This window comes from Aptenodytes forsteri, unplaced genomic scaffold (genome assembly GCF_000699145.1).
Source record: "Aptenodytes forsteri isolate BGI_AS27 unplaced genomic scaffold, ASM69914v1 Scaffold209, whole genome shotgun sequence".
NCBI lineage: Eukaryota > Metazoa > Chordata > Aves > Sphenisciformes > Spheniscidae > Aptenodytes > Aptenodytes forsteri.
In genome coordinates, this window is record NW_008795034.1 from 62,551 (window position 1) to 87,064 (window position 24,514).

At 57.1% G+C, this 24,514-nt stretch overlaps 2 protein-coding genes across 4 annotated transcripts in view; one reads left to right on the top strand and one right to left on the bottom strand.

The window, feature by feature from the left end:
• The first annotated feature begins 60 nt into the window (after positions 1-60).
• WBSCR22 (Williams-Beuren syndrome chromosome region 22) lies at positions 61-5,091 on the top strand. 2 transcript variants are annotated; one of them, XM_009276375.2, is made up of 11 exons: positions 61-153; positions 389-471; positions 569-665; positions 1,480-1,576; positions 1,946-1,996; positions 2,598-2,683; positions 2,906-2,951; positions 3,274-3,335; positions 4,458-4,547; positions 4,699-4,784; positions 4,879-5,086. In XM_009276375.2, exons 1-10 carry the CDS (start codon positions 86-88, stop codon positions 4,751-4,753), a joined length of 735 nt encoding a protein of 244 aa, XP_009274650.1. In that variant the 5' UTR covers positions 61-85; the 3' UTR covers positions 4,754-4,784; positions 4,879-5,086. The 2 variants fall into 2 exon arrangements, with proteins under 2 accessions (XP_009274650.1, XP_019326848.1); XM_019471303.1 differs by having other exon boundaries at positions 4,699-5,091.
• Positions 5,092-8,640: 3,549 nt separating this feature from the next.
• Positions 8,641-24,514, bottom strand: part of STX1A (syntaxin 1A) — an 84,496-nt gene continuing 68,622 nt past the window's right edge. The window contains exons 5-9 of one of the 2 annotated variants that reach the window (XM_009276376.2): positions 22,030-22,138; positions 11,765-11,838; positions 11,296-11,433; positions 9,407-9,517; positions 8,641-8,718 (exon numbers count right to left, since the gene is read on the bottom strand). In XM_009276376.2, coding sequence (XP_009274651.2) covers positions 8,641-8,718; positions 9,407-9,517; positions 11,296-11,433; positions 11,765-11,838; positions 22,030-22,138 — 510 coding nt within the window. Of the gene's footprint in view, positions 8,719-9,406; positions 9,518-11,295; positions 11,434-11,764; positions 11,839-22,029; positions 22,139-24,514 lie in introns of those variants that run through there. The other variant, XM_019471304.1, reaches the window with a different exon arrangement.

A 24,514-nucleotide genomic window follows, 5' to 3' on the forward strand; every position in this document is an offset into this window, starting at 1 on the left:
GGGGCGTCGCGCCGCGGGGTTGCCGCCTGCTGCCCATGCTCTGGCCGCGTCTTGCAGTTCCCGGGTGGTGGAGATCCAGTCGCAGATGTCGGAGCGGGCTGTGGAGCTGCTGGGACTGCCTGAGGACCGGCCGTGCCTCCTCCTGGACGTGGGGTGAGAGGGGGCCCTGCCCTGCCTCATGGCACACGGGGCATCTGGGGCTTCAGCTGGCCACAGCGCTGGGGCCGGCTGGGCGTGCGGGGGCGAGGGGCATCCAGGCCCCATGGCACTGGCACCTCTCTGTTGCGGGCTGAAGAACAGGGATGGGCTGCTGTAACCTTGTGGCTGGACAGGGTCACCCTCAGACCAGGCCCATGATCCCTGCGCTTTCCCCCCTTCCTCCCTTCAGCTGTGGCTCTGGGCTGAGTGGGGATTACATCTCCAACGAGGGTCACTACTGGATTGGCATGGACATCAGCCCTGCCATGCTGGGTGAGCAGGCCCTCCTCCCCTGCTACCCTCGCCTCACCTCAGAGGTGGTCCCCGAAGGTGTGAGCTGGTTGCCTGAGCCACATTCTGTTCTGTGCAGATGTGGCCGTGGAGAGGGAGGTGGAAGGAGACCTTCTCCTTGCAGATGTGGGTCATGGCATTCCCTTCAGGCCCGGCATGTTTGACGGCTGTATCAGGTGAGTTTGTGTACATAAGCGAGCTCTCTTGATACTCCACGTAACTGCATCGTCGGTACAGCACACACGGTCCACATATGGTACATAACAGATGAGTGCAACTGTCCTTATCAGTCGCTTTCGTTGCTCCATGCAACTTGACTCCACCTCTGTGGGACAAGCTGCTGAGATTCTGGATGGTAGAAGCAGCTTCCAACAGCTGTTTCCCAAATGATGCTTGTCTTTTTTTGTGCTGGTGAGCTAGGAAGTTTATTGAAGTAAATAAAATAAAATTGGGGATGTTGCCAGGAGGGTTGAGACCTGCTCCAAGGAGGAAAACAGAAAGTTTGTCTGTACCATTGCTCAGCTGGAGCGTTAGTCCCTGGATCAAAGGTTTGATGGTTGGTTTTCGGATGAAGGGCTAGGTGAAGGGGACAGAAACACTTTTCTGCTTAGACAATACCTCAGAAAGGTGCTGGAAAGGAGCAAGGACTGTCCGTTGCTGATCCGAATGCTCTGTTTGGGATTGCTCATTGGCAAAACCTGCATGGCCATGCAAGGGCCACAGCTAAGTACTTGAATTATTTGAGCACCTGGCCTAAAGGGGATGCTTGGTGATTCTTTTGTGCTTGAATAGTTACTGCGCCTTGTTGGGTTTTGGCATAGTGAGTCTCCAGAGGGGTTCATGTAACTGCAAAACAGAAGGCAAAGCTACATGGAGAAAATTAAATCGTTTTCCTGAAGCCTAGCACATGCTTAGTGCTGGAAGTAAGCTCAAAGGCCCTGCAAAAGAATCGATGGCTCAGTGTCCCGGGGGTCTTGTTTTCTTTCTCAGTATTTCCGCAGTGCAGTGGCTTTGTAATGCTGATAAGAAATCACACAGCCCTCCAAAACGCCTTTACCGATTCTTCTCAACTCTTTATACTGCCTTGGTAAGTGTCATGCTCTCCCAGTCAGGCCTCTGCTGGTGCTCTCTGCACCATCCTCGCTGGTGCATTTTAGCAAGATATTTAAGTCAGGTATTTTAAGTAAATGCTGCTCTGAAACAGAGGACTGGCAGGAGCACCCATTTCCTATCTCCTTGCCTGCCTGCGTGGTGTCTCATGCTTCTCTGATCCCTGCTGTTACCCCTGTGCCTTGCTGTGCTGTGGAGGAGCTGGCTCTGCAGTCTGAGCAGCTCTCCTGGGAGAGTTCTCCAGGAGGCTTTGGGGAGGTGGGCGCTAGTGTCTGGGCTAGGGATTGGGTGACTAGAGGGGTTGCCTGCACTGAGACAGGTTTGTGATCGACTTTATTTCCTGTAGGCCCGAGGATCCCGAGCCGTTCTGCAGCTGTACCCCGAGAACTCAGAACAGGTACAGGACATCAGTCAGTGGGGAAGAGGTACAGGCAGAGCCAGGCAGAGAAGTCATGTGCTGCTTGGGGCTCTGAATGCATCATGTTTCTACACATTGGGTCTGTGTCTCTGTCCTTCCCGCCATCTGTAAAGCTCTTCAAGAGCACAGAAAAAACCTATAAGGAGAATGCCCTGTGCAATTTCTGTTGCTTCACAGATTGTCTTGGGCTGAGCCTTAAAATCAAAGAAATTGGCAGAACACAATCTGAATCTGCTGTCCTGGATTTTCCCCTGCGTGACTGGGTTTGAAGACCGGCCTGTAGTCATCAGCACTGTACTGTAACTCCCTAGGGCTGGAAAATCCAGCCCAGTATCCCTCTCTTAGAGAGTCTGCTGTGCCAATTAACCCAGGCTAGACTGAGGAGCAGGGAGAACCAAATAAAGGCAGCAGACTGGTGTCCAGATGGTACTGCAGAACTGGGAGCTTGGTGCAGAGTTTAACAGGAGCAGGAATGACCCACCTTTGGCATACACAGTTAGCTGTGGTCAAGCCCAGAGGTCTCTTGGGCATTGCTGGTGGATGACCCCTAAATAACTTTTGCACGTGCTTCTTTTTCCAGCTGGAGCTCATCACGGCCCAAGCCATGAGAGCTGGCTTTACCGGAGGAATGGTAGTAGATTACCCCAACAGCGCCAAAGCCAAGAAGTGAGTCCTGTGTCTCTGTGTATGTGTGTGTTTGGGGTGAGGCCTGGGTTTAGCAGTGATTTTTTTTTTCTGAGCTGTTCTCTCTCCCATGATACAGTCAGGTTACCTTGGACAGAGGTTACAGCTTAGATCTGACTCTGTTATAAACAATCTCAGTCTTGCTTGGGGACTGGGAATCGCATGCTGGATCCAGCTTCATGCTCCTTATTCTTGTTCTTTCAGGTTCTTCCTTTGTCTCTTTGTTGGGGCATCTGGCACATTACCGAAGGTGAGGAGCTCCGTGAGGCCACAGAGTTGCCTTCCTGGCTGCTGGGTGATGGGGAAGAGCTGTGGGCGAGGGGAAGTCACAGAGTGGCAGCCAGGCAGCTCTGTGCATACAGATGTGACTTCATTTATACATTTGCTGTCAGTCTCACCAACCCCTGCTCTCCCTGAGATCTGGTTTCTTTGCCACAATTTCTGGAAGACCAGTTTGTTGCTGCTCCAGTCCTTCACCTTGCAGAGACCTGGGTTCCCCTTAATTTATGTGGCATAACTGTTAGCTCTGTCTGCTCCAGAGGAGAGCGAAACTTCCCAATTTTGCTTTTCAGGGCCTTGGTACTGAGCGTGCTGATGGAGAAGAGACACACCAGGCAAAGTTCACCAATGAGAGGTACTGTGTGGGGGATGAAGCTGCAAGTCCTCCCGAAGCAAGGAGCGTGAGGGGTATAGGGGCTGGGTTTTGCTGACTGAGGACCACAGTGCTGCCATGTGAGAAGTGACTGAAGGGAAGGGACTGGGGGCACTGTGAGGACTCGTGGCAGCCCAGATGGGCACTGCTTTATCTTATTGAAGGGCCCCAGACACAAGGAATGGAATGGGTTCGTTTGGAGGGCTTTGCTGTGGTGTCGTGGGGCTGTTGTTGATGCTTACCCTAGAGCTGCAGCTGAGCATTCAGTTTGAGGTGCGCTTTCTGTCCGGCACTTGGCTCTCCAGCTCAGCGCTGTAGTGTAGGCCAGTGGTGATGGCAGGTGGAATGCTTGCAGTGCTGGTGATGCCAAGCATGGCTTTTTTTGTTGGGGAGGCAGGCTGCTGTGCCTGAAGCCTGGTGTTCCATTTCTTCTGCTGTCAAATTCTTTGCTTAGCTTTGCTTAGCTGTGGCCTGGGGGTTTCTCCTGCTGACCAGGTCTCCTCCCACAGTAGTGGTGCAGGGAGGAGCCCCTCTTGCAGCCAGTGGGAGAGACAGAGAACAAAAAACAGAGGAAAGTCGTCGTGGCTGCCAGGAGCTTGTAGCTGCCATGTTTTCCTGCCTCTCACAGTGCTATTCTCTGCTCACTTAGTCCAGGGGGTACCTGGTCTTGGAGGGCAATAGCAGAACTGGCAACTTGTTGGGAAGCCAGAGGCTTTGTCTGCTTTGTTCGGAGTAGAGCAGACAAGGAGAAGGTGGTTGTGCTTAAGCCCGTATTCCCCCAAGATCCCAGATCCCAGCGTGCTGCTGGTGTGTCAGACATGGCACAGGGGAGAGCTGGCCTGCTTGCAGCCCATGAAGGGTAGGTATCCCTCGGCTCAGAGCTGGGGCTGAAAGCAGCCTCCTCCCCCAGTGCATCTGCGGTTGGGACTGTGGCCACCTGCCCCAGTGCTGGCTGAGCCTCTTTCATCCCAGGGGTGGTGGGCGGGGTACTCTCTGGTTTTATGAGGCAGAGGGCATGCCCAGTTCCGGGTGGCAATCCTCCAGGGCAGAAAACCGTGCCCCCCACCTCAGTTCCTCTCCAGCTGCTGTCTGCTTTCTCTGTAGGACACGGTTCAGAAACGCCAAGGGTAAGTCTGTGAAGAAAAGCCGGGACTGGATCCTTGAGAAGAAAGAGCGTAGACGACGACAGGGCAAGTAAGTTCAGCTGGGTCCTGCTTCAGCTGAGGCCGACTGTGCTGGTCTGGCCTGCTGTCACCCGTTCAAACTCCTGCCACGAACCTGCTTCCCTTCCCCTCCCAGAATGACCTGTGGATTGTGCTTAGTTGCTCTCTTCTTTTTTCCACAGGGAAGTGCGAGCAGACACGAAATACACGGGTCGAAAGCGCCGCCCTCGCTTCTGAATTGCTCTGGACACTGCTGGTGTGGAAGATGGTGTGTTAGTCCCTCCAGTGAGCCTCCCGTGGATGGCACAGATGGGCACCCCAGGCCTGGGACTTGCTGGGACAGGTCATTGTGGCTCTTGCAGGTGTAAACTGGCTCAGGTGCTGCCCAATAGCCAACTGCAAAGCTTCCAGCCCTGTTTTTCTGGTGAAGGTAGAGTGGCAGACAGTGCTCTGGCCACTTGGTGTCTGCAATGCCATTGCTTATCTTCCTGAGAGTGCAGCGAGCCATCTGGAGCTCCAGGTGAGCCAGAACTTTATATCCAGCCTCCTCACTAAACAGTCAATGAGTCAGAAGTGTTGCTGGTCTTCTGTGTCCTGCCCCTCAGTGCAGGGGAGTACTAGGTAGCACCTAGTTCCCTGCCAGCTTCCCCTCTGCCCACAGGCAGGGAGTCAGGTAGTATACAGGTGTGTCCCATGAGGGCAAATCTTCCTCCTGGCAGAAGTGTTATTCCTGTGGCGATTACTCCTGTGGGCGCTTCGCATCAGGCCTACCCTGTATGCTTTAGTGTTGCCAGGGTGCTGGGGTTCTCTGTACCCCAGCCCTTGCTCCCCATCACCTCCTCCCTTCCCCTGAAACAGAGAGGTGCCAGCCAGAGCTTTACAGTTACAAATGTTTATTCTACATAAAAATTCCACAAAATGGGAAGCTGTTTTGCACCCAAAGCTTTGGGAGAAGAAAGGGAGGCTAGCAGGGAGGGAAAGGGTGAAGGAGAAAAGAGGCAACATACAGTGTCATCCAGCCCAGTGAGACAGCAAGCCAGGGTCAAGATCCACATAGAAAACAAGGACACTTAGCTCACAGTACAGCAACAGTACAACTCCACGGGGGGCTCGGAAAGCCTTCAAGTACATTAATTACAAAAAAAACAATCCCCAGTTCGAGTGCAAGCTGTGCGTGCCCCACACTGCTCGTGGAATACTGCATCGACACGCTCCCAGCACTGGGAGGGCAGGTGGCACTTGGAACAGAGGTGGTGTAACCCAAAGGACAGGTGGTCTAAGGTTGGGGGCTGGAAAGAAAAAGTGAAATGTCTCTCCAAAGCACAACCACACTGTTGGTGATTTGGTCTGTACATGCAACGACAGGTAGGTAAAAAGGAACTGAACGGGGCTTCCCGTAGTGCAGGGGTAATTATTGCACCAAAACACCCTCCCCTCACAGCGAGGACAGTGTGAGCCTGCCTGTGGGGCAGCGATGGCAGCCTGCTCCTCTGCCTCCCTCGTGTCGGAGCCTGGGGCCACCGCCACCTGCAGGATCCCAGCAAAGTGCCAGTGGCAGAATCACCGACTGCGGCTCCATCCGACTCCTGCTGCTGGGGGGCTGCTGGCAGTGGTGGTACCAACAAGGAAGAAGCAAGTGCCAGAATCCCCCCAGTGCTGTTCTTGGCCTCGTGCCTTGACAGGGGTGGGTCACAGCCCTGATGTCATGTGAGCTTGTGCCACAAAAGCCGCTGCTTGGAAGAAAAAAAAGTCACCTTGTGCTAGCAGTGGGCATTGCTGCAGGGTGAGAGCCTGAGAGGAGTTTTTTTGCCTGCCTGCCCAGGAGCAGCCCTGCCAGCAGTGTTATTGCTTCCCGGAGGAGGGGGCCCAGCGCTCTTGCTGGCTCAGCAGAGCAGAGCGCAGACTGTGGTGGCAGGGAGCTGCACAGGGGCAGGAGCAGCAGGCACTCGTGCATCACCTCCAGCTCCCTTTCCTGTAGGCGGACACATCCCCACAGAGCTAGGACCCTGCCCACACCTGCCTCCTGCCCTGGAGGGGGTCTCCAGAGCCGGTCCCAGTGCCCCAAGCCCTTTTGCGCACGCAGGCTGGAGTGCTGTAGCTCACATCAGTCGTTGGACTGTGAAAGAAGCGGGCTCCGGTCTTGGATGTTCTTACGGCCGCACCCAGTGGGGGCTTGGGCTGGGCGGGGCAGGGGACCTGGGCTGGACACGTTTCCCAAGGGTGGCTGAATGCAACCAGGGGCTGTATTGTGGGACCTCGGGTAACAATGGCAGGGAAAGAGCAGTGTCTGGGTTGCTGCTGGGCAGGGCTGCACCTGGGGAAGGCAGCGCTGTGTCTTGGCTACAGCCCGCTGCCTTTCACCCCGTGCCCACAGGCACCACACACGGGGCCAGTGCCTGTGCTACAGCACTCAGCCAGGGTGGAGGAGCATGGGGTTGGAGCAGCCCTGCCCTCACCCCGATCAGAGCGGGGAGGTGACGCGCTACCTGCAGCTGCAGTACTTGCTGCCATCAAGTGCCCTTTTCCTGCTACCAGCATCTGGGCTCGTGTCCAGTCCCTATCCCAGTCTTGTGGCCATGAGCTTGGCCTACCCTGCTCTGGGCTCCTCTGTAGTGCTTTGGCATGTGCATGGGCCAGCTGGAGCCCTGGAGTCTCCCGAGGAATGTGAGGGCAGAGCCCTGCCCTGAGCCTGAGGAAAATGGCCAGTAGCAACACAGGGCTCCTCCGAGCTGCCAGCAGGCTCAGGCCACGCCACACTGGCTGCATCCATGTAGTGGGCACGGCGGAGGGCACAGGGCATCCAGCTGCTCCCACAACATGCCACCAAGTGCGGGTGCCTCATTGGATGGCCCAGGGGATGAGCAGGCAGAAGGGCACTGCGTCAGGAGGAGGTGGCAGGGGCAGGCAGATACCAAGAGGTGGCAAAGAGATGGAAGGGGCAGTCAGGCACTGCCCTGCTCAGGAGCTGGTAGGATAGGGGAAGGAGGAAGGCTGCTGCTCCTACCTTGCAGGGGGGTGGATGCAACAAGGGCTGCTCCTGGGACCACGGCAAGAGAAAGCCCAACTGCCTCCAACCCCCAGCCATGGGTGCCTATGTGAAGAAGTGAGGCTGGAAGCAGCCCTGCTCCCAGGCAAGCACTGCTGGGGGCTGTGGGCATCAGAGCCAGCCCCAAACCCTGATGGCCAGAGCCCAGGCCTGGGGGTAGCGGGAGCCAGGGCCACCATGTACTGGGGCTGAGAACAGAACAATGAGGCTTTGGTGCAGGACGAGCGGCCAGTGAAACATGCTGGCCTAAGTACCCGTGCCCTCCTGCCCTGCCGGGCCAGCACCAGAGTGCAGCACAGGTCCTCAGCCTGTCCCCGTCCCCAAGCAACTGTGATGGTCCCAAGCAGCAGCTCCTCATCCCACACTGCTCCATCAGGCACCCACCGCCAGCAGCGGCACATCTAGCCCCTGGCACCCACACTGGGGCAAGGACTTGCCTAGGGAGGGGGCAGCCCTGCCATGGCAGAGCAGCAGGGATGGAGCCCCACAGCCGGGCACAGCCACGGGACAGGCAGGGACGGGGGAAGGCAGGGCCTGGCAGAGCGCACCCCTGGGGAAGGGCCCCGTGAGAGAAGCAGCCCAAGGAAAGGTGTTTGCAAGCACAGACTCGGCTGACAGACATGAGAGCTCTGGCTGGAGGTGATGGGGAAGCTGGGGGAGATCGACTGGGCACTGTGCTCTCGAGGACCCCTAACACCCTTTGTTGGTCCCTCCTCATCCTCAGCTGTCACTAACACAGGCTGCCCAGCACAGGAGGAGCAGCAGCACCCAAGGGCACCTCTGTCCCCACCTGGTCCCAGCCAGCCACCCAGGCTGGAGCAGTGATGAGAGCTCGGGTTCCCACCCAGGGTCCCCCTTGCACCCATCACCGTCCCCTGCACCCTGCCTGCGCCCCGGGGCCGGCGCTCCCTCCACACAGACGCACCGCACCGCACACACAGCGTCACAAACAACCATGCATTAGAAACTGAAATGCTGCTGGGAGGCTCCGGGGCTGCGTGGTTCGCTCCGGCGTGGCTGCGGCCCCATGGCACGCGCGGCTCCGTCCATCGCACACAAACAGTCCCGTGGGGTGAGTCTAGCCGAAAATGCCGCCGAAGGTGGAGGCAATGACGATACCCAGGATCACGCAGCAGATTATGATCATGATCTTCTTCTGCTCAGGTGTCCCAGCACCAGCAGGGAGAGAGGGGAGAGGGACTGTGAGTGTTGGGGGCAGGCTGGCCCCGAGAGCTGGGGGTTGCAACCTGCCCTGTTCCTGTTTGCCTGGCTCTGAGCAGCACTGTGGGAGCCAGAGCGGCTCCGGCAGCCCTGGGGCAGGGATGGGCACCCCAGCTCCCCCTTCAGCCCTGGGCTGGCAGAGCTGAGCTGGTGGCCCCTGGGTCCCCAAGCTGCCGAGCTGCTACAGGACCAGCTGTGGGGACTGGGACAGGCAGCTGGCAGTGCGCTCAGGGTCAGAGCTGGACCATGCCTTTTCTCTACTTTTTTTTTGGCAAGGGACATGGCTCTCACAGCTGGCCTGGCCCACAGGGTCCACTCTGTCCCTTTTCCTCCCCCCAAGCAGCACCCCTGCCCCACGGCTTGTCATCAGCGCTCACGCAGCTTGTGCCAGGGAGCTCTGCCTCAGCTGGTGCCACCAGCAGGGCCCGCGCTGCACCCAGTGGTGTGGGGTAAAGCAGTACCCAGGCACTCGTGAGGCTGCACCATACTGCCCGCTCCTCCGTGCAGGCAGTGGGGCAGGCAGGGGTGCCAGGCAGCGGTGCCAGGCAGGGGCCTGTCCCCGGGACGGAGGTGTCAGCAGTGTAGGCAGGGGAAGACAGGCCCCAGCCAGTGCCATGACTCACCCGTCTGGCTTTGCTCTGGTACTTCACCGCTTTTTTGGTGTCAGACACAGCCCGCTCCACGTAGTCCACCGAGTGTTCCACGTTGTACTCGATGCGATCAATCATCTCACCCTGCAGAGCGGGGACAGAGCCCACGCGCCCGCGCGCATGCAGACGTGAGCTCCTTCCTGCTCTGCTGCTCCCCAGCACCACGCAGATGTCACCCTGCCCACCAGCCCTGCACAGGAGAGAGAGGGACCATCAGTTACCTGCAGGCAGTGGGTGCCCTGGGGTACCCTGGAGTGAGGGGTCTGGGCCATGGGCTCTGTCCCAGAGGGCTGGGACCTCTGTGCACATCCCAGCAGGGAGGCAAGCAAGGGTGAGGGTCAAGGGGGTTCCCCAGCCTGGTCCTGGCCTAGTGGCCGCCCTGTCTGATATCTCGGGTGACATCAAAGCCACAACAGGATCTACACTGACACCGCGCTGCACGCTGCTGAAACCAGAGGCATGGCGGGGGAGCAAGGACAGCACCAGCAGCACCACATGGGATGCTCACAAAGCCACGCACATGCAGGGACGACCGCTCTGATCCGCACGAGTGCCCTGCCAAGAGTGGAGGGCCCCGGAGCGAGGCTGGCGAGGCCGGACTGCCGGGCACTGCAGGGACTCCTGCCCCACTCTGCCCCTGGGGCTGCAGGGGTGGGCTGGGGATGTGGACTCCTGCAGACATGGGGACATGGACTGGGACAAGCTCCCCTGCCAGCCTGCCCACCTCCTTTGGCCCCCTCCTGACTGCACAGGGAAGCAGCCAGGTCCTGCAGTAGCTGGAGACAGTCTGACAGTTCATGTGACCGACAGGGTCGGCAGGGGTTGGGGGGGCTCAAAGCTCAGTGCCCTCCTGCATGGCACAGAGGGACTCAGGGAATCGGGGAGTCATCGCCAGCAGCTCTGCAATGTTCATTTCTCAGTCTAACACTGGAGAGCATGGGGAGGACGAGCCTTGCAAGCCCAGAGGTGCTCTGGTGTTACTCCCCACAAGCACTGACGCCCACCAGGCTCCCTGCTGCCCCTGTCGCATGTCCATGACATGCCAGCCTGGCTGCATTGCCTAAAGCTGCTGCTTCTCCTTCCCACCTGTGCCATGCCTGGGGCAGAGCAGGCAGCTGCCAGCACTGCTGCCAGCCTGGCACTCCTCTGCTCCTGGTGCGAGCAGCTTGGAGCCTCCCACCCCGCCAGGCAATACAGGGTGCTGTCACAGGCTAGCCCTTAGAGTGGGGCCGGGGCTCTGCGAATCCCCCACATCTGTCCCCAAGGCAGACAGGACGGCCACCCTTGCCCACCTGCCACGGACAGGCCCTGGCACCACACGAGAGCCACAGACATGCAGGGCGCAGCCATGCAGAGCGGAGCATGCAGCACCGGCAAGGGCTCAGCGGGGCTTTACCTGCCACTGACGGTCTCCTCAGGCCATGGCAGCATGGCGGGCAAGAAGAGGGGTGAGCAGAGACACCGGAGCACACGCCCGGCCGAAGGGCCAGATGTCGTGGGCTAGCGGCACAGCCAGGGGCAGCCTGGCAGGACCACCAAGGCTGACAGCACCCCAAGCTCACCCAGCAGGGCCCAGTGCTCCAGGGTAGATGGAGACATCACCTGCGTGGCAGCCACCCGCTGCCCTCCTCCAGAGCCCATCACTGCACCTCCCGCCCCAGGCATGCAGCAGCCCCCGGCTCTGCTGGGTGGGTGGGTGCCTCTGGCCGTGGGGAGCCCAGCTCAGCCCCAGTGGGAGCCACGTCAGTCCCAGATGCAGTTTGTCCCCCTCAGCACCCACCCAGGCAGGGGACCACCGGCATCCCCGTCCCCCTCCAACCTCCCCAGGTGAGCTGGCCACTGGGGCCGCGGTGTCTCCCTACCTGGCTCTCCACCAGCATGGCCATGTCCATGAACATGTCGTGCAGCTCTCGGATGCTGTTCTCCAGTTTGATGATCTCGCTGTGCCGTGTCTCAATCTCATTCAGTGCCTGCTTGGTGATGTTTGAATCCATAATGATCTGCAAGAAGACAGGGCCACTGAGCACCGTGCTCAGCTCCTCAGATGCCAGGATTAGGGGCACCAAAGCGGGAAGAGCAGCCCTCTGCCACCCCAGCCAGGCAGTTTGCAGCAAACCCCCACCCTCCAGCCAGGACGCAGCCCCTGCTCAGGCAGCATCCTCAGGCCAGACCTGAGCACCCAGGTCCCACCTCCTGCATGGGCTGTGCTCATCACTCCTGCACTGGAGCCACCGTGGCAGCATGTCCACCAGCCAACCTCCCCAGGACGAGGGGGCTGGCTTGGCTCTTGCCTGTGCCGGGCTTGGACCAGGGCTGACATGCAGTTCTTACCCCAGAGGAGAAGATGGCCGGGTTGCCGCTCTCCAGCATGTCCTCCAGCTCCTCACTGGTGGTGGTCCTGCCAGCTGCAAGTGACAAAACACGGGTCAGCTGTGAGCCCCCTGTCCCAGCCACGGGTCCCGCAGTCCTACTGGCTCTGCTGGCTCCATGGCATCTCCTGAGAGTGGAGTGGAGCAAATCTTCCAGCCCCGAGAGCGCACTGGGCGGTTCAAGGTGATGCCATCCCGCAGCCTGACTCTGTGCCAGCCCTGCAACCCCTCTTTTTAAGGGGGTCAAGCTGCCAGCTTGGCCCAGCTCACCCAGGAAAGCCCGTCTGTCCTTCCTGGTCAAGCTGCCCATTCCTGCGGGGCAGGACTCCATCCTGGGACAGTTCAAGGCCACGAGGACACTGGGCTCATCAGGGCTCACTGGCCTGGCAGGCACTGCTGCAGGCGCTGGGCTGCCTGAGTTTTAGCCCTGCAGCTGCATAACAGAAACCAGGCTCCGGCCTTCCCCCTGCAACACAGCCCTCCTCCTTGGCCTCAGGGTGGTACCTTCAGCCCCACAGCTCCTTTGGGAGCAATTCACCCATTGTGCATGGTTGCCTTCCCCTCCCCATTGACATACTCCACACTGCTACAGAGGAGAGAGGTATTAATCACTCTGTGGGTTATACTGATCCTCCACCATTAATTGCAGCGTGTTCTTCAGGATAACAGCCAGGTAGGACCCGTGAAATTACAGTGCTAAACAGAGATGACGGTGCCAGGCAGGCTTTTGCTGGGGCTGCCCAGTGGGAGTGGGGAGGGGGAGTGGGAGCAGGTCACACCTGCAGAGAGGGCAGGAAACATCCCACCGCTGTGATCAGGAGCAAACAGGGGCAGACGGGCAGGAGCAGCTAATGAAGCAATTTTACCAAGCCTGATGAATCCAAAACCAGCAGAAGGGCAGGCAGAGAAGGGCTGGGGTCTGGTACAGTGCTCCACTGCGACATGCTGCCCGCAGGCTCTGTTGTCAGTGGTATCGAAAGGGACAATAACATCCTCCAGGATGAGTCCAGGGCACCTCTGACTGGGGGGGATTGGAGGAGATGTGGCAGAGCTCAGGGACAGCCCACAGGACAGTGTTCCCTGCTTCCAGCAGTGCTGCACCAGGGGCTCAGACCAGGGAGGTGCCCGAAACCTTGAACCCAGTCCAGACCTTCACCACAAGTGTGTCAGTGCTCCAGGGAGCATCGCGGAGGGCCCTGACCACCCAGCCATGCCTGGCCACTCCCCCACAGGCCCAGTGCATACTCCCCTGCCTGGGGAGTTCCTGCAACAAGGACACCTCCACACTTCATTACACATTTCTTTCTTTGCAAGGTCCTGCACCTGGGTTGGGGCAATCCCCAGTACCAGCACAGACCGGGGGATAGATGGATGGATGGATGGATGGACGGATGGATGGATGGATGGACGGGGAGCAACCTGCGGAGAAGGACTGGGGAATGCTGGTGGGTGACAAATGGGACATGAGCCGGCAATGTGGGCTTGCAGCCCAGAAAGCCAAGCGTCTCCTGGGCTGCATCACCAACAGTGTGGCCAGCAGGTTGAGGGAGGGGATGCTCCCCCTCTGCTCCGCTCTCCTGAGACCCCTCCTGGAGCACTGCGTCCAGCTCTGGGGTCCCCAGCACAAGACAGACATGGACCTGGTACAGCGGGTCCAGAGGAGGCCACCAAAATGGTCCGAGGGCTGGGACACCTCTGCTATGGAGAAAGGCTGAGAGAGTTGGGGTTGTGCAGCCTGGAGAAGAGAAGGCTCTGGGGAGACCTTACTGCGCCCGCTCAGCGCTTAAAGGGGGCTCATAGGAAAGAGGGAGAGAGACTTTTGACCAGGGCCTGCAGCGACAGGACAAGGGGCAACGGTTTTAAACTGCATGAGAGTAGGTTTAGGTTGGACATAGGGAAGAAATGTTTTATGATGAGGGTGGTGAGACGGATGCCCCATCCCTGGAAGTGTTCAAGGTCAGGTTGGACAGGGCTTTGGGCAACCCGATCTAGTGGCAGATGTCCCTGCCCCCTGGCAGGGGGTTGGACTGGATGATCTTTGAAGGTCCCTTCCAACCCAAACCACTCTGTGAGTCCATGGTTCTCTTGCCCTGAGATGCAGAAATGAGAAACCACCTGGAGCTCCTGTGCTCTGTTCCTTGCTGGGGCCCCACACGCATGGGCGCTCTGAGTGTCCATGACGGGAAAGCGCGTTTCTGGCTTCACCTCACGAAAACGATGCCATATCAGCAGATATTGGTGGTGGTGGCAGCCAGGAACATGTGGGAGCCTGCAGGCTCTGGGCCTGCCACGTGGAGGTTGTTTGCTGTCTCCTGGCACCAGGAGGCTGCATGAAAGGAGAGGGAATAAACCCAACCGTGCACACCTGGCGAGCAGGAGACTCCAGTACAAAGGCTTTGTTATCTGCTAATGTTCATCAGCTCTGATTTCCCACCAGACCAACAGTGTTTACATCCATGGTTGGGCCAGGAATGTGCAGCCTCCTCATCAAAAGCAGGTAACAAAGCTTTCTGGATGCTTTCTGGGCCACGTGATAAACAGAGCACCAAGACCAGGAAGGGTAGCAGGGTGCAGAAACATGCTGGGGTCCCTTGCATACGCCGTCTGGGACCTGGAGCTCTGGGGGGAGGTTGGAGGGCACACTCCAAGATGTGTAGTGGGCAGCTGCAATCGTTCCCCTGATCTGCCTCATGCCTGCACCTCCTCACCCGGCAGTGAGAGTGCTGCATGGCTCCTTGCTGCCCGCACCAGATTTGTTTCTCCTCCTGGGAGCACAGGCAAGGAGGCAAGGAAGCAAGGAGTAGGCTGAAGGGATGGCAGCTGAGGGGAGCAGCTCTCCCAAAGGCCTCCAAGGAGCAGGACTATCTAGAGGGCTGTGACATTGCCCCGAGCACAGGGGACAGAGCCTACATACAGGGTTGTGAAGGGGCCTGGCACCCAAGAGGTGCCGTCTGAAGCCTGTGTCATCCCAGCTGCGTCGGGCAGGGCTGGATCCAGTGCAGCAGCTCCCCCAGCACCTGCAACAGGTTGTCCAGAGCAACCAGCAGAAACGGGACATTGCAGGAGAGAGCAGGAGCTGAGAGCTGCAGACTGGAGCTCATGGGACTTCTGAAAGCAACATGGAACTGTGACGGACAGGTGGCACAAGAGGAGGAGACATTTGCTGAGGTGTCTGAAAACCAGTTACAATTGGAAGAGAAATAGAAAATAAAAAAAGAACAAGAGAAAAAACAGTGGCCAGGAGGGAAAAATGGAAATTCCTTAAAACAAAATTTTTCTTTTATTGGTTTTCTTGAAATTAAATACTTCCTGCAAGTTAACTGCCCACGGCCAGGAAGGAATTCCTCTATTATTTATGTGACTAATATCTCATAATCTAAAAAGCTAATGGGATTTTTATTTTAATAACTGATAGGAACAGCTGAGTGACACTGAGAGCATGGCCCAGCTGGCTCTCGCAGCAGGGTTCCAGGGCACAGACCCTACAGGAGCCGGCACTGTTCCTAGCACACCCAGGACTGTCTGGCAGGAGCTTGGGACAGGCAGCCCAGGATGCATGGGAAGAGAGCAAAATGGGATGAGCTCGGTCCTGCTGTGTCCGGACACCAAACTTTCAAGGTAACAGGATGGCTCCTGGGCCACTGGTCCAGGTTACGGCAAGCTGTGGTGCTGTGTGGGAACTGGAGCACCGAGACCTCACTGAGACCAGGGAGAGCACCAGGGCAGCGTCGCCAAGTCTCCCGGCCTCGGGCTCTCCCAGCAGCAGTTTCTACTGCTGTAACTCTTGGGGGACAAGCAAGTTGCCTTCGACAGACACAAGGAGCCTCAAATGAGCCTGCTCCCCTCCTGTGGTACCGGGGGCTGGAGGGAGGGACTTAGCTGAGTGGCTCAGCAGGGAGCCCAAACCCACAGCTCATCGCTTCTCCTCTGCAAATGGTGTACATCTTCAAATCCATCTGTGTACTGCAAGGAGACCAAATAATGAACAGAACAGACCTTAAGAACATCTTTAAAAAGTACAATGAAGTTTATAAAAAGGAAGAAAAGGGACTTGCCCAATGCAGCAGAGACATGATCCATGTGTGTGACATTAGCACCAAGAACCAGAGAGGGAGAGGAGCCGCAACCTCCTCCTCCGTGCTTGGTCTGCAGCCCCAAAGAGAAGCAGCCAGAGCCAGGCAACACGGACCCCTGCCCCACAGCCGAAGCCGTCCCTTCGCACAGCAGGAATGGGGATCCTCTGGGGTTGGAGGGGGAGCCAGGAGCCAGTGTGGCCCTAGCACATGCAGGGCCCTCACCAAGCCAGCACCCATCCCACAGCATGTGAGCAGGGTGCTGAGAATGGTGTCCAGCAGCAGGGCCAGACAACACAAGCTGTGAAATCAGGTCTGAGGTAGCTCCAAAGAGTCACAACAGGAGATGGGGCTGGAGACAGGACTGGAGACAAAGCTACAACACAGGGCCGGGGTCCTTCCAGGAGACATGGCCAGAAAAGGACTGGGGACACGGGAACAGGTTGCCCAAAGAAGCTGTGGATGCCCCATCCCTGGAAGTGTTCAAGGTCAGGTTGGACGGGGCTTTGAGCAACCTGATCTAGTGGCAGATGTCCTTGCCCCTGGTGGGGGGGTTGGACTGGATGATCTTTGAAGGTCCCTTCCAACCCCAGCCACTCCACGAGTCCATGACCCTATGAAATGACTACAACAAAGATCCAAAGTCCCAGGAGACAGGGCTGGAGATAAGCTATCTTGAACATAGACCTGAGCCCACCCCAGGAGCAAGGCCAGAGTCAGGGCTAAAGACAGGTACCTCTGCAGCATGGCTCAGATATGGACTGAGTGGCCCAGGCCTGATCTTACACAGCTACTGGACCCACGGGCAGAGGTAGAAGTCCTGTGTGAGGCTGGTCTGGACAACTAAGACCTGTTAGTGCCCCCAAAGCCCTTAGAAGCTGCTGCTTTGCAGCAAGAGAACAACCTGACCCTTGTCTGTAACCCGTGTGAGCTCAGTGCAGCCTGCTCATAGCTGCAAGTGAGGGCTGAGCTCTGCCATTTGCGTGCTCGTGGGTCTAAGGAGCTGCATAATGCCAACGTATCCTTGGGCTGATCACCCTTCCCACCTTTCCCAGCTCTAGGAAGGGTCCACAGCCCATTTCCAGCCACCGTTACGTGTTCTAGGATGACAGAGCATCACTTCCACCAAGGGTGACCCGCGACACCTACTTGCCAGCTCTTCCTGCCTGTTGGCTCCTCGCTCTCAGCTGAAACTGCCCTGGTTCCAGGAAGGGAGAACAAGGGCTTGAACAGCACAAATTTACACACCCTCCTGTTGACTGTGCTCAACTCCAAGCAGTCACTGGCACAGTGACAAGGAGGAGCGTGCCAGGCGCAGTGCATCAAGGGCTACTTGCTCTGCCCCATTCAAGCCCTAGAGACAGCCCCGAGGGCAAACAGTGGGATCAGCTCCAGGAGATGCCACGTCTCTTCCAGGCAGAGGTGGGATGGGATGCAGGATACACATTCTCATCCCGGCTCTCACCACCTCCTCGCTGCCCCATTCCCCTGTTGCAGAGCACAGGGCCGGTAAAAGCTGCGGCAAGGCGAAGGATGAGAGCAAAGACATCACATGGATTAACAACTGGCCAACCAGTGCAGGCTTGGCCAAAGGCCATAGCTGGTCAGGAAGAGCTTGCTTTAATGCTGAGCCAAAGCACGAGGTCTGGAGGCTGCATCTTGCCCACGCCATCCAGCACAACACTTGCCAAAGCCATATAACCAACCTGCAGGACCCCAGAGGACTTCCCAGGGAGTCCACCGCCTTCTGGCTAGGTTTCCTGGTTTGGAAAGGCTGTCATTAGCTCCTCAACAGCAATAAAATCTGATGAAAGTGTGCTAGATACTTGGTTGATCTGCTGCCCACATCACCACAGAGCTACTGCACAGCCACAAATGCGAATGAAAGGACTGAGTGAAAGCAAGGTGCCCACAAAGGGAGAAGAGCCTGGGGGAAAACCCCTGCCCTGAAACTTGGCAAAACACTGGAAAATCATGAGAACTGGACCTCTGTCTCCCAGAGAGCTCCAGAGTACATTTGCCTCTTACTTGGCATCTCTAGAAATTAAAGTTTCCTGGGGAGAAGAAGCTCTGCCAATGAGCAAAGCAGCACAGAGCATCGTTGGGAGCTGCAGCACAGAGGGAGAAGCAAACTCAGCCCTGAGCTGGCAAGGAGAGAATGGCAAGAGATGATGCACAGGTCATAGTGCAGCAGGGCCATCAGAAGCTCTGGGACAGGCAGAGACATGAAGCCACCGAGGAGACTTTCCACCTCAAGGCCACTGCACAGTCCTTGGCCCTGCAATGCCCAGCTGGATGGAGTGACCGTCCCCATCGACCAGCTCCCAGGGGATGAGGCAGGAGCAGCTCCATCAGGGCACGCAGGACCCTGGGGAAGCTCCCAGGGAAGCCTCCGGTGCCACAGCTCAAACCTATCACACAGCTGACACCGAACGCCAGTTTGCCCAATTCTGCATGCCAGACGCTCTATAAATAGGGAAGACTTCAGGCACCTCGGGGCTGCAAAAGTCAAACATGCCATGGCTGAATTAACTGTAACGGCTCAGCTGTGCTCCTTCGGCTCGCAGCATCCCTCCTCCCAGCGGCAGGGCTGCACAAGCACCCACAGAGCAACAGCTAGGGCTCAGGTTGGAAACACCGAGGACAACGCACCTTCCCAAAGCTGGGATCCTCTGTTTGGATCTGGCTTTCAAGCTCTCATTAGATACAAATCCATACAACTCATGGAGAGATGGATAACGCTGCCCCGTCCACCCGTGCCTGTAGAGGTAATGGGTATGAGTGACCCAACCCATTTGGCTGTCCCCCAGCTCAGACAGGTCTAGCACTGCCTGCGGTGGTGTCGGGATGAGCAGACTTCAGCTATAAAAGCCTGCCCAGCACGTCACAAACTGCCACCCGCCTCCCTGTCCCCAGAGGACCCCTTCTGCTCAGACGGGGGGGGCTGCAAGGGCCAACTTCCAGCGCTGTGCAGGCATTTTCACCCAATGAGACATATTTAGATCAGATAAATCCCGTGGTCATTCCTGAGATGAAAGTGTCACAGGAGTCCTAAATAAGCCCGTCTCCGCACTGGGGGCTCTGGGACTACCCAGGGCTGCCCGGAGGAGCCGCCAGGGCCGGAGCAGCCCCCAGACTCTCCTGGCTCAAGGGGAGCTTGGAATGCATCCGCAGCTTGCCTTTCTGCACATCAATTAACCTGGTCTTGCACAGTGGGGCGGGGGCTGATTAATTCTCGCAGTGCCTTTGGAGATGGCAGGTGCTTTATTTTTGGCTCCTCGGTCTTGCACGTAACAAAACTGTTCATAAAACAAGCAGCGTCTGTGCAGCACCTCCATGGCTTCAAAGCTGCACACCCACCACAGAAAGCTCCTCCAATCCAGTTTCCTCAAATCCAATCCTCAAATCCAGTTTCTCTGGGAGCAAAACCTAATTAGATTTAAGATGTCATTTCTCATAACGGACAAAACAGAGAGGAAAAAAATGAAGGAGCGACACCTCCCACTGCAGGCAGCACGGAGGCTTGTGCCTGGGGAGCACGGCTGCCAGCAGCATGCACAGGGACACCGTTGGGGGGAGGCACAGTCCAGCCAGAGGACAGCCACCGAGCATCTGTCCTGCCGTGATCAACCCCAGGACACAGCGCATCCTGCGATCCCTCCATGGTATCTGCGGTCTTGGTGTGTTTGGGAGCAGAGCGAGTGAGTAGCGGGGGGGGGTGAGGGCAATGATTAAGGCTGGGGCAGAAGCAGTGGGAGAGGAGAGGACATCCACTTCATCACATCAGACAGGCTCCCGGGCTCAGCGTGTGCCGGACGGGCAGGGGTGACAGTGAGGGTCACTGAGGCACAACCTCTGGCACACACAGACACGGCAGAGCCTACACAAAGAGAAGGAGCAGATCCTGAGAGGGCTGTGGAGAGCCACAGGGGATGGCTATGGCCCAGGGCAGTGAATCTACATCACCATTTCTTCTGCAACTGTCCCACTTCCAGAGCAAGAAGCAGACACGGTTAGGACGGAGAAGCTCGCCAGGTGCTGAGTAGCCTCCCCAGAGCAGCTGAGAAGTCCCTGCTCTCATACTTTCAAAACCCGAATGATTTACTGGCTTCGCTGTCAGAGCTCCTGGCACTTTCTATCTTTGGATTCATCAGCTGAAAACGAGAGCTGAGGCTTTTGTAGAGCTTTGTGCAGTCACCACATCCCAGCTGAGCTCCGTTCAAAAGAGCCTGTTCAAGAGCCCCTGGAGCAGCAGGGACTGAAAGTGCTGGCTGGGACACCCCAGGACAAGCAGAGCCCTCTGCCCAGGAAGCACTCCTGATAAAACCTCAATAAGCTTGTTGCTTTTGATGAGCCTTTTTGCCAGAAGAGATTTTTCCACTGTCCTGACAGAGGAACCCAGCTTTTGGAAAGGACTATGCACGGGATTGTGTACCTTCCCAGCACAGACCCCATCCTGCATCTGCATCTGCTCCACACCTCCACCCCAAAGGGAAAGCAGGTCCCTCACCGTCATTAACTAGGACACCTCCTCTGCACCCAACCACTGCGCCACAGTGAATCCTGAGCAGCGTTTTCCTTGTGCCCCATCAATGCTCTGTCGGGCACTGACAGGCCGGCAGGATGGACAGAGCAAAGACAAGTATAATTTAATGTATCTACATAATTTAAGCAATGTGGCAGAGTCCTTCCAAAATCTGGGAGTAGAAAAACAAGAGGAAGGTTTCTTTCAGGTCTGCAGACAATTAAGGACCTGGCTAAGTCCTTTCAAATATTCTCCTCTCTTAGAAGGGAGGCATAGGGATACCTTAAATTCCTGTTTACATTACAAGCCACCCCTGTGGCTGGGTATCACCTACAGAATGACATTAGCTGACAAATGAGTCAGCTGGAGTAGTGACACACTCATCATCCTGCTTTACATTAAACGTCAAGCTCTTGTTGAGTCTCATGTCAGTCAACCTTTCCATTCAGCCAGTGTGAAACATTTCTATTATTATTATACATCATAAAGACTAATATTAACAGAGGAAAGGCTTGCACAGCCAAGTCTCCTTCCAGCCCTCCACAGAAACTGCCATACCCCACTAGCACCCAGATTCCCAGGCATCTGCAGCTCATGAAGGACATTCCCACAGGACACCATTCTGACTGAAAGATCTCCTACCTTATTATTCACCCTGAGTTGTGAAAGGGAAGAACACCCATTTGTTTGTGAGAAAAAAAAACTGGACTAGGCTTCAGACTCTTTCCTTTTGAGCACAAAAACCCATGACACCTCTCTGACTATGAGATTATTTGCAAAAATCTCTTTTAATCTCTGCTTGCCCTGACTTCTCCCTTGCTTGCTTATTCCCCTAATTACAGTGGTGGTATGGTTCTTCTTTGCTGGGAGATGACCATGTTTCTCTAAAACTACCCAGGTATCACCGATTTCCCAGAAGAACCACCAGGAGAGCAGGTTTTGTGGACAGGCAGGACCAGACTTCTCCTAAGTGATGGGCTCTGGATGATGCAGGGGGATCTTAGTGCCACAGTGGTGACAGCCTCAGAGGTGTCACCTGGGGCCCACCTTTGGCCAGAAGACACCACTACTGCTGCTAAGAGCCATCACAGTCCTGGGTCCAGGGAGATGCCTGGGGCAGGCACTGAGGCTTGTGCTCCTCCTGTGGCAAGGGAAACCGCTGGGAGCAGCGAGTGCCCCCATCTCAAGAGCTCACTTCTCTGGTTTTGTATTTAGTTCAGTTCTCCCACAATGAAAAGCGCCCAGTGGAAAGGCAAGGCAACACACGGGAGTCAGGAATTCCCACTAGCTTCTTTGAACTCAAAATTAGCTGCAAACAAGGAAGAAACTTCTCTCTCTCTGCTCCCTGCGCTCTCTACGCAGCATTTAAGAAAACCTGAGGGAAGTTTTTGTGCTTTGCTGGATGCAGTTTGACACCGAAATGCAAGGTACCACCACTTGTCTATCCCCCAGCAGGAGCCGTGTCCCGATTGCTCCCACAGGTGTGTGCACAGCCCCCGTGCACCCCCAGATTTTCACGAGGGAGCTCTGCACAGCTGCGGGAGCAGCTCTGATCTGGCGAGAGCCGGTGCAGGATGCGGCCCCACGGCGCGCACAGCCCAGCTGCGTTCCCTCTCCGGGTTTACTCACTGATCTCCAGCTGCCTCTGAATCCTGCCCTTGCAGCGCTCCCGGTAGTCGGTCTGCGTGGCGTTGTACTCGGACATCACCTCCACAAACTTGCGCGACAGTGTTGAGTGCTGCAGAGGGGAGAAGAGAGAGCGGGGGTGAGGGTCCCGCGGGAGGGAGAGACCTGCCACCCCCGAGTTGGGGGAAGGCTCAGCCCTGAGCACCCCCTGCACCTCTAGCAGCCCAAAAAGCGTTTCTAGCCCAAAAGCTGCTCTGAGGAGTGTGATGAAGTGCAAGGGGAGCAGGTGACAGCAGGAGACACGGCCCCCATGGGGTGATCCACGCGCACCCCTCACCCAAGCCCAGCCCAAGCATAGCCTTCAGCCCCCAGAGGACACCCTGGGGTGGCAGCAGACCTGTGGGTCATGACTGGCAGCACCCTCCTGCATCACACCACAGCTTGTGCCCAAGCAGCCCAGAGCTGAGGCCACAACAGTGCCCTGCACCAAGCCCTGCCTGCCTCTGCCATGCTGCCACGATGTGCCGGACCTGGCACGGGTGCAGGATGGACCCGCAGTGGTCACTTTGCAGTGCTGGAGCTGGGCAGGAAGGCCCCAGGGGGATGCCGCACCCTGAGCCATCAAACCTCCTCCCTTGCTGGGAGCGTGGGCACAGCTGGCGGGGCAGCCCAGGGGGGCAGGGGATGTCCAGGATTGTCCCCGCTCCAGAAGCACGGTCCCGCTTTTCCTTCCCACACGGGAGGGCTCCCCCGAGCACTAGCCCCACGGGACGCAGGGGATGACTGCCTGCCCTAAATCGAGAGGCTGCCTGCAGAGCTGCCAGCCCAGGGCAGATGGTGTGGCGGAGCTGTCAGCCCCCACACACAGAGCACCCTCATCTTATTAGGCTGCTTTCTGTTCTCCAGGAAACGTGCCAGAAAACCTTTGAATTACACCTGTCCAGCTGAACACACTGACCCCCCCAGTGCTGGCTGCTGCCCCTGAGGGGGAAGCTCACCCCCACGTGAGCACCCACACTGGGGCCTGACCTGCTGTGTGATGTAGCTGCCAGGCTGAGCACAGCAAACAGCCCTGAAGATGTTCCAGGAAGGTCAGGACAGAGCATCACGTGCATCTTCCATCCAAATGCTTGTATCTCTTGAATGAACCCTTTCCCCAATATGCCAGAAATTGAGTTTCATAGGATCAGGGACTCACAGATCGGTTTGGGTTGGAAGGGACCTTCAAAGATCATCCAGTCCAACCCCCCCACTGCCACGGACAGGGACATCTTCCAATAGATCAGGTTGCCAGAACGTAAAAGCCTTTGGACTGCTCTTGGGGTTGTGGAAGGGTTCGTTTGGAGGTAGTTTTGCTTGCAATTAAAAAAAGGGATGCATTTCCCTCGTCTTGTTCTTGGGAGCAGCTGGGTTGTTTATAAAGGCACAGAAAAAAGCACCCTGCAGCTGGGAGCTTCACTCTGACCGATGGCACTTGCATAACGTGAAGAACCGCCAGCAATGGGACATGGGACTTGGCTATGCCCACTGAGTGGGGCTGGAGCAGCAGCTCTGCCGGTGCCGGCTGCCCTCACACCACTCTGAGCTCCTCACCCTCCATGGCTGTAGGCAGCAGCCATTCCCTGCAGCATGCTCCCCTCCTGTCCACTGAACCACGCGGGAAGGGCTGGCAAGGGGGTGTTGCGGGTCGCCCTTGGTGGGAGTGAAGCTCTGTCATGCTAAAACACGTAACGGTGGCTGGAAATGGGCTATGGACCCTTCCCGGAGCTGGGGAAGGTGGGGAGGGTGATTGACCCAAGGGGACATTGGCATTATGCAGCTCCTTATACCTGTGAGCTCAGATGGGAGAGCTCACCCCTCACCTGCAGCTATGAGCTCACATGGGGATACAGACAGGGGTCAGGTTGTTCTCTTGCTGCAAAGCAACAGCTTTTCAGGGCTTTAGGGGTACTCTTATCACAGAATCATGAACTCACAGAGTGCTTTGGGTTGGAAGGGACCTTCAAAGGTCATCCAGTCCAAACCCCCCTGCCAGGGGCAGGGACATCTGCCACTAGATCAGGTTGCCCAAAGCCCCGTCCAACCTGACCTTGAACACTTCCAGGGATGGAGCATCCAGCTTCTCTGGGCAACCTGTGCCAGCGTCTCACCACCCTCATCATAAAACATTTCTTTCTTGTGTCCAGGCTAACCCCACCCTCGTTCAGTTTAAAACCATTGCCCCTTGTCCTGTCGCTGCAGGCCCTGGTCAAAAGTCTCTCTCCCTCTTTCCTATGAGCCCCCTTTAAGTGCTGAGCGGCCGCAGTAAGGTCTCCCCAGAGCCTTCTCTTCTCCAGGCTGCACAACCCCAACTCTCTCAGCCTTTCTCCATAGCAGAGGTGTCCCAGCCCTCGGACCATTTTGGTGGCCTCCTCTGGACCCGCTGTACCAGGTCCATGTCTGTCTTGTGCTGGGGACCCCAGAGCTGGACGCAGTGCTGCAGGGGGGG

Excerpts from the sequence above, each read along its gene's own strand:
- WBSCR22 (XM_019471303.1), top strand. The coding sequence starts at position 86 with ATGTCGGAGCGGGCTGTGGAGCTGCTGGGACTGCCTGAGGACCGGCCG. Across the intron at positions 1,997-2,597 it reads ACCCCGAGAACTCAGAACAG|CTGGAGCTCATCACGGCCCA; the intron begins GTACAGGACATC and ends TTCTTTTTCCAG. Across the intron at positions 2,684-2,905 it reads AACAGCGCCAAAGCCAAGAA|GTTCTTCCTTTGTCTCTTTG; the intron begins GTGAGTCCTGTG and ends TTGTTCTTTCAG.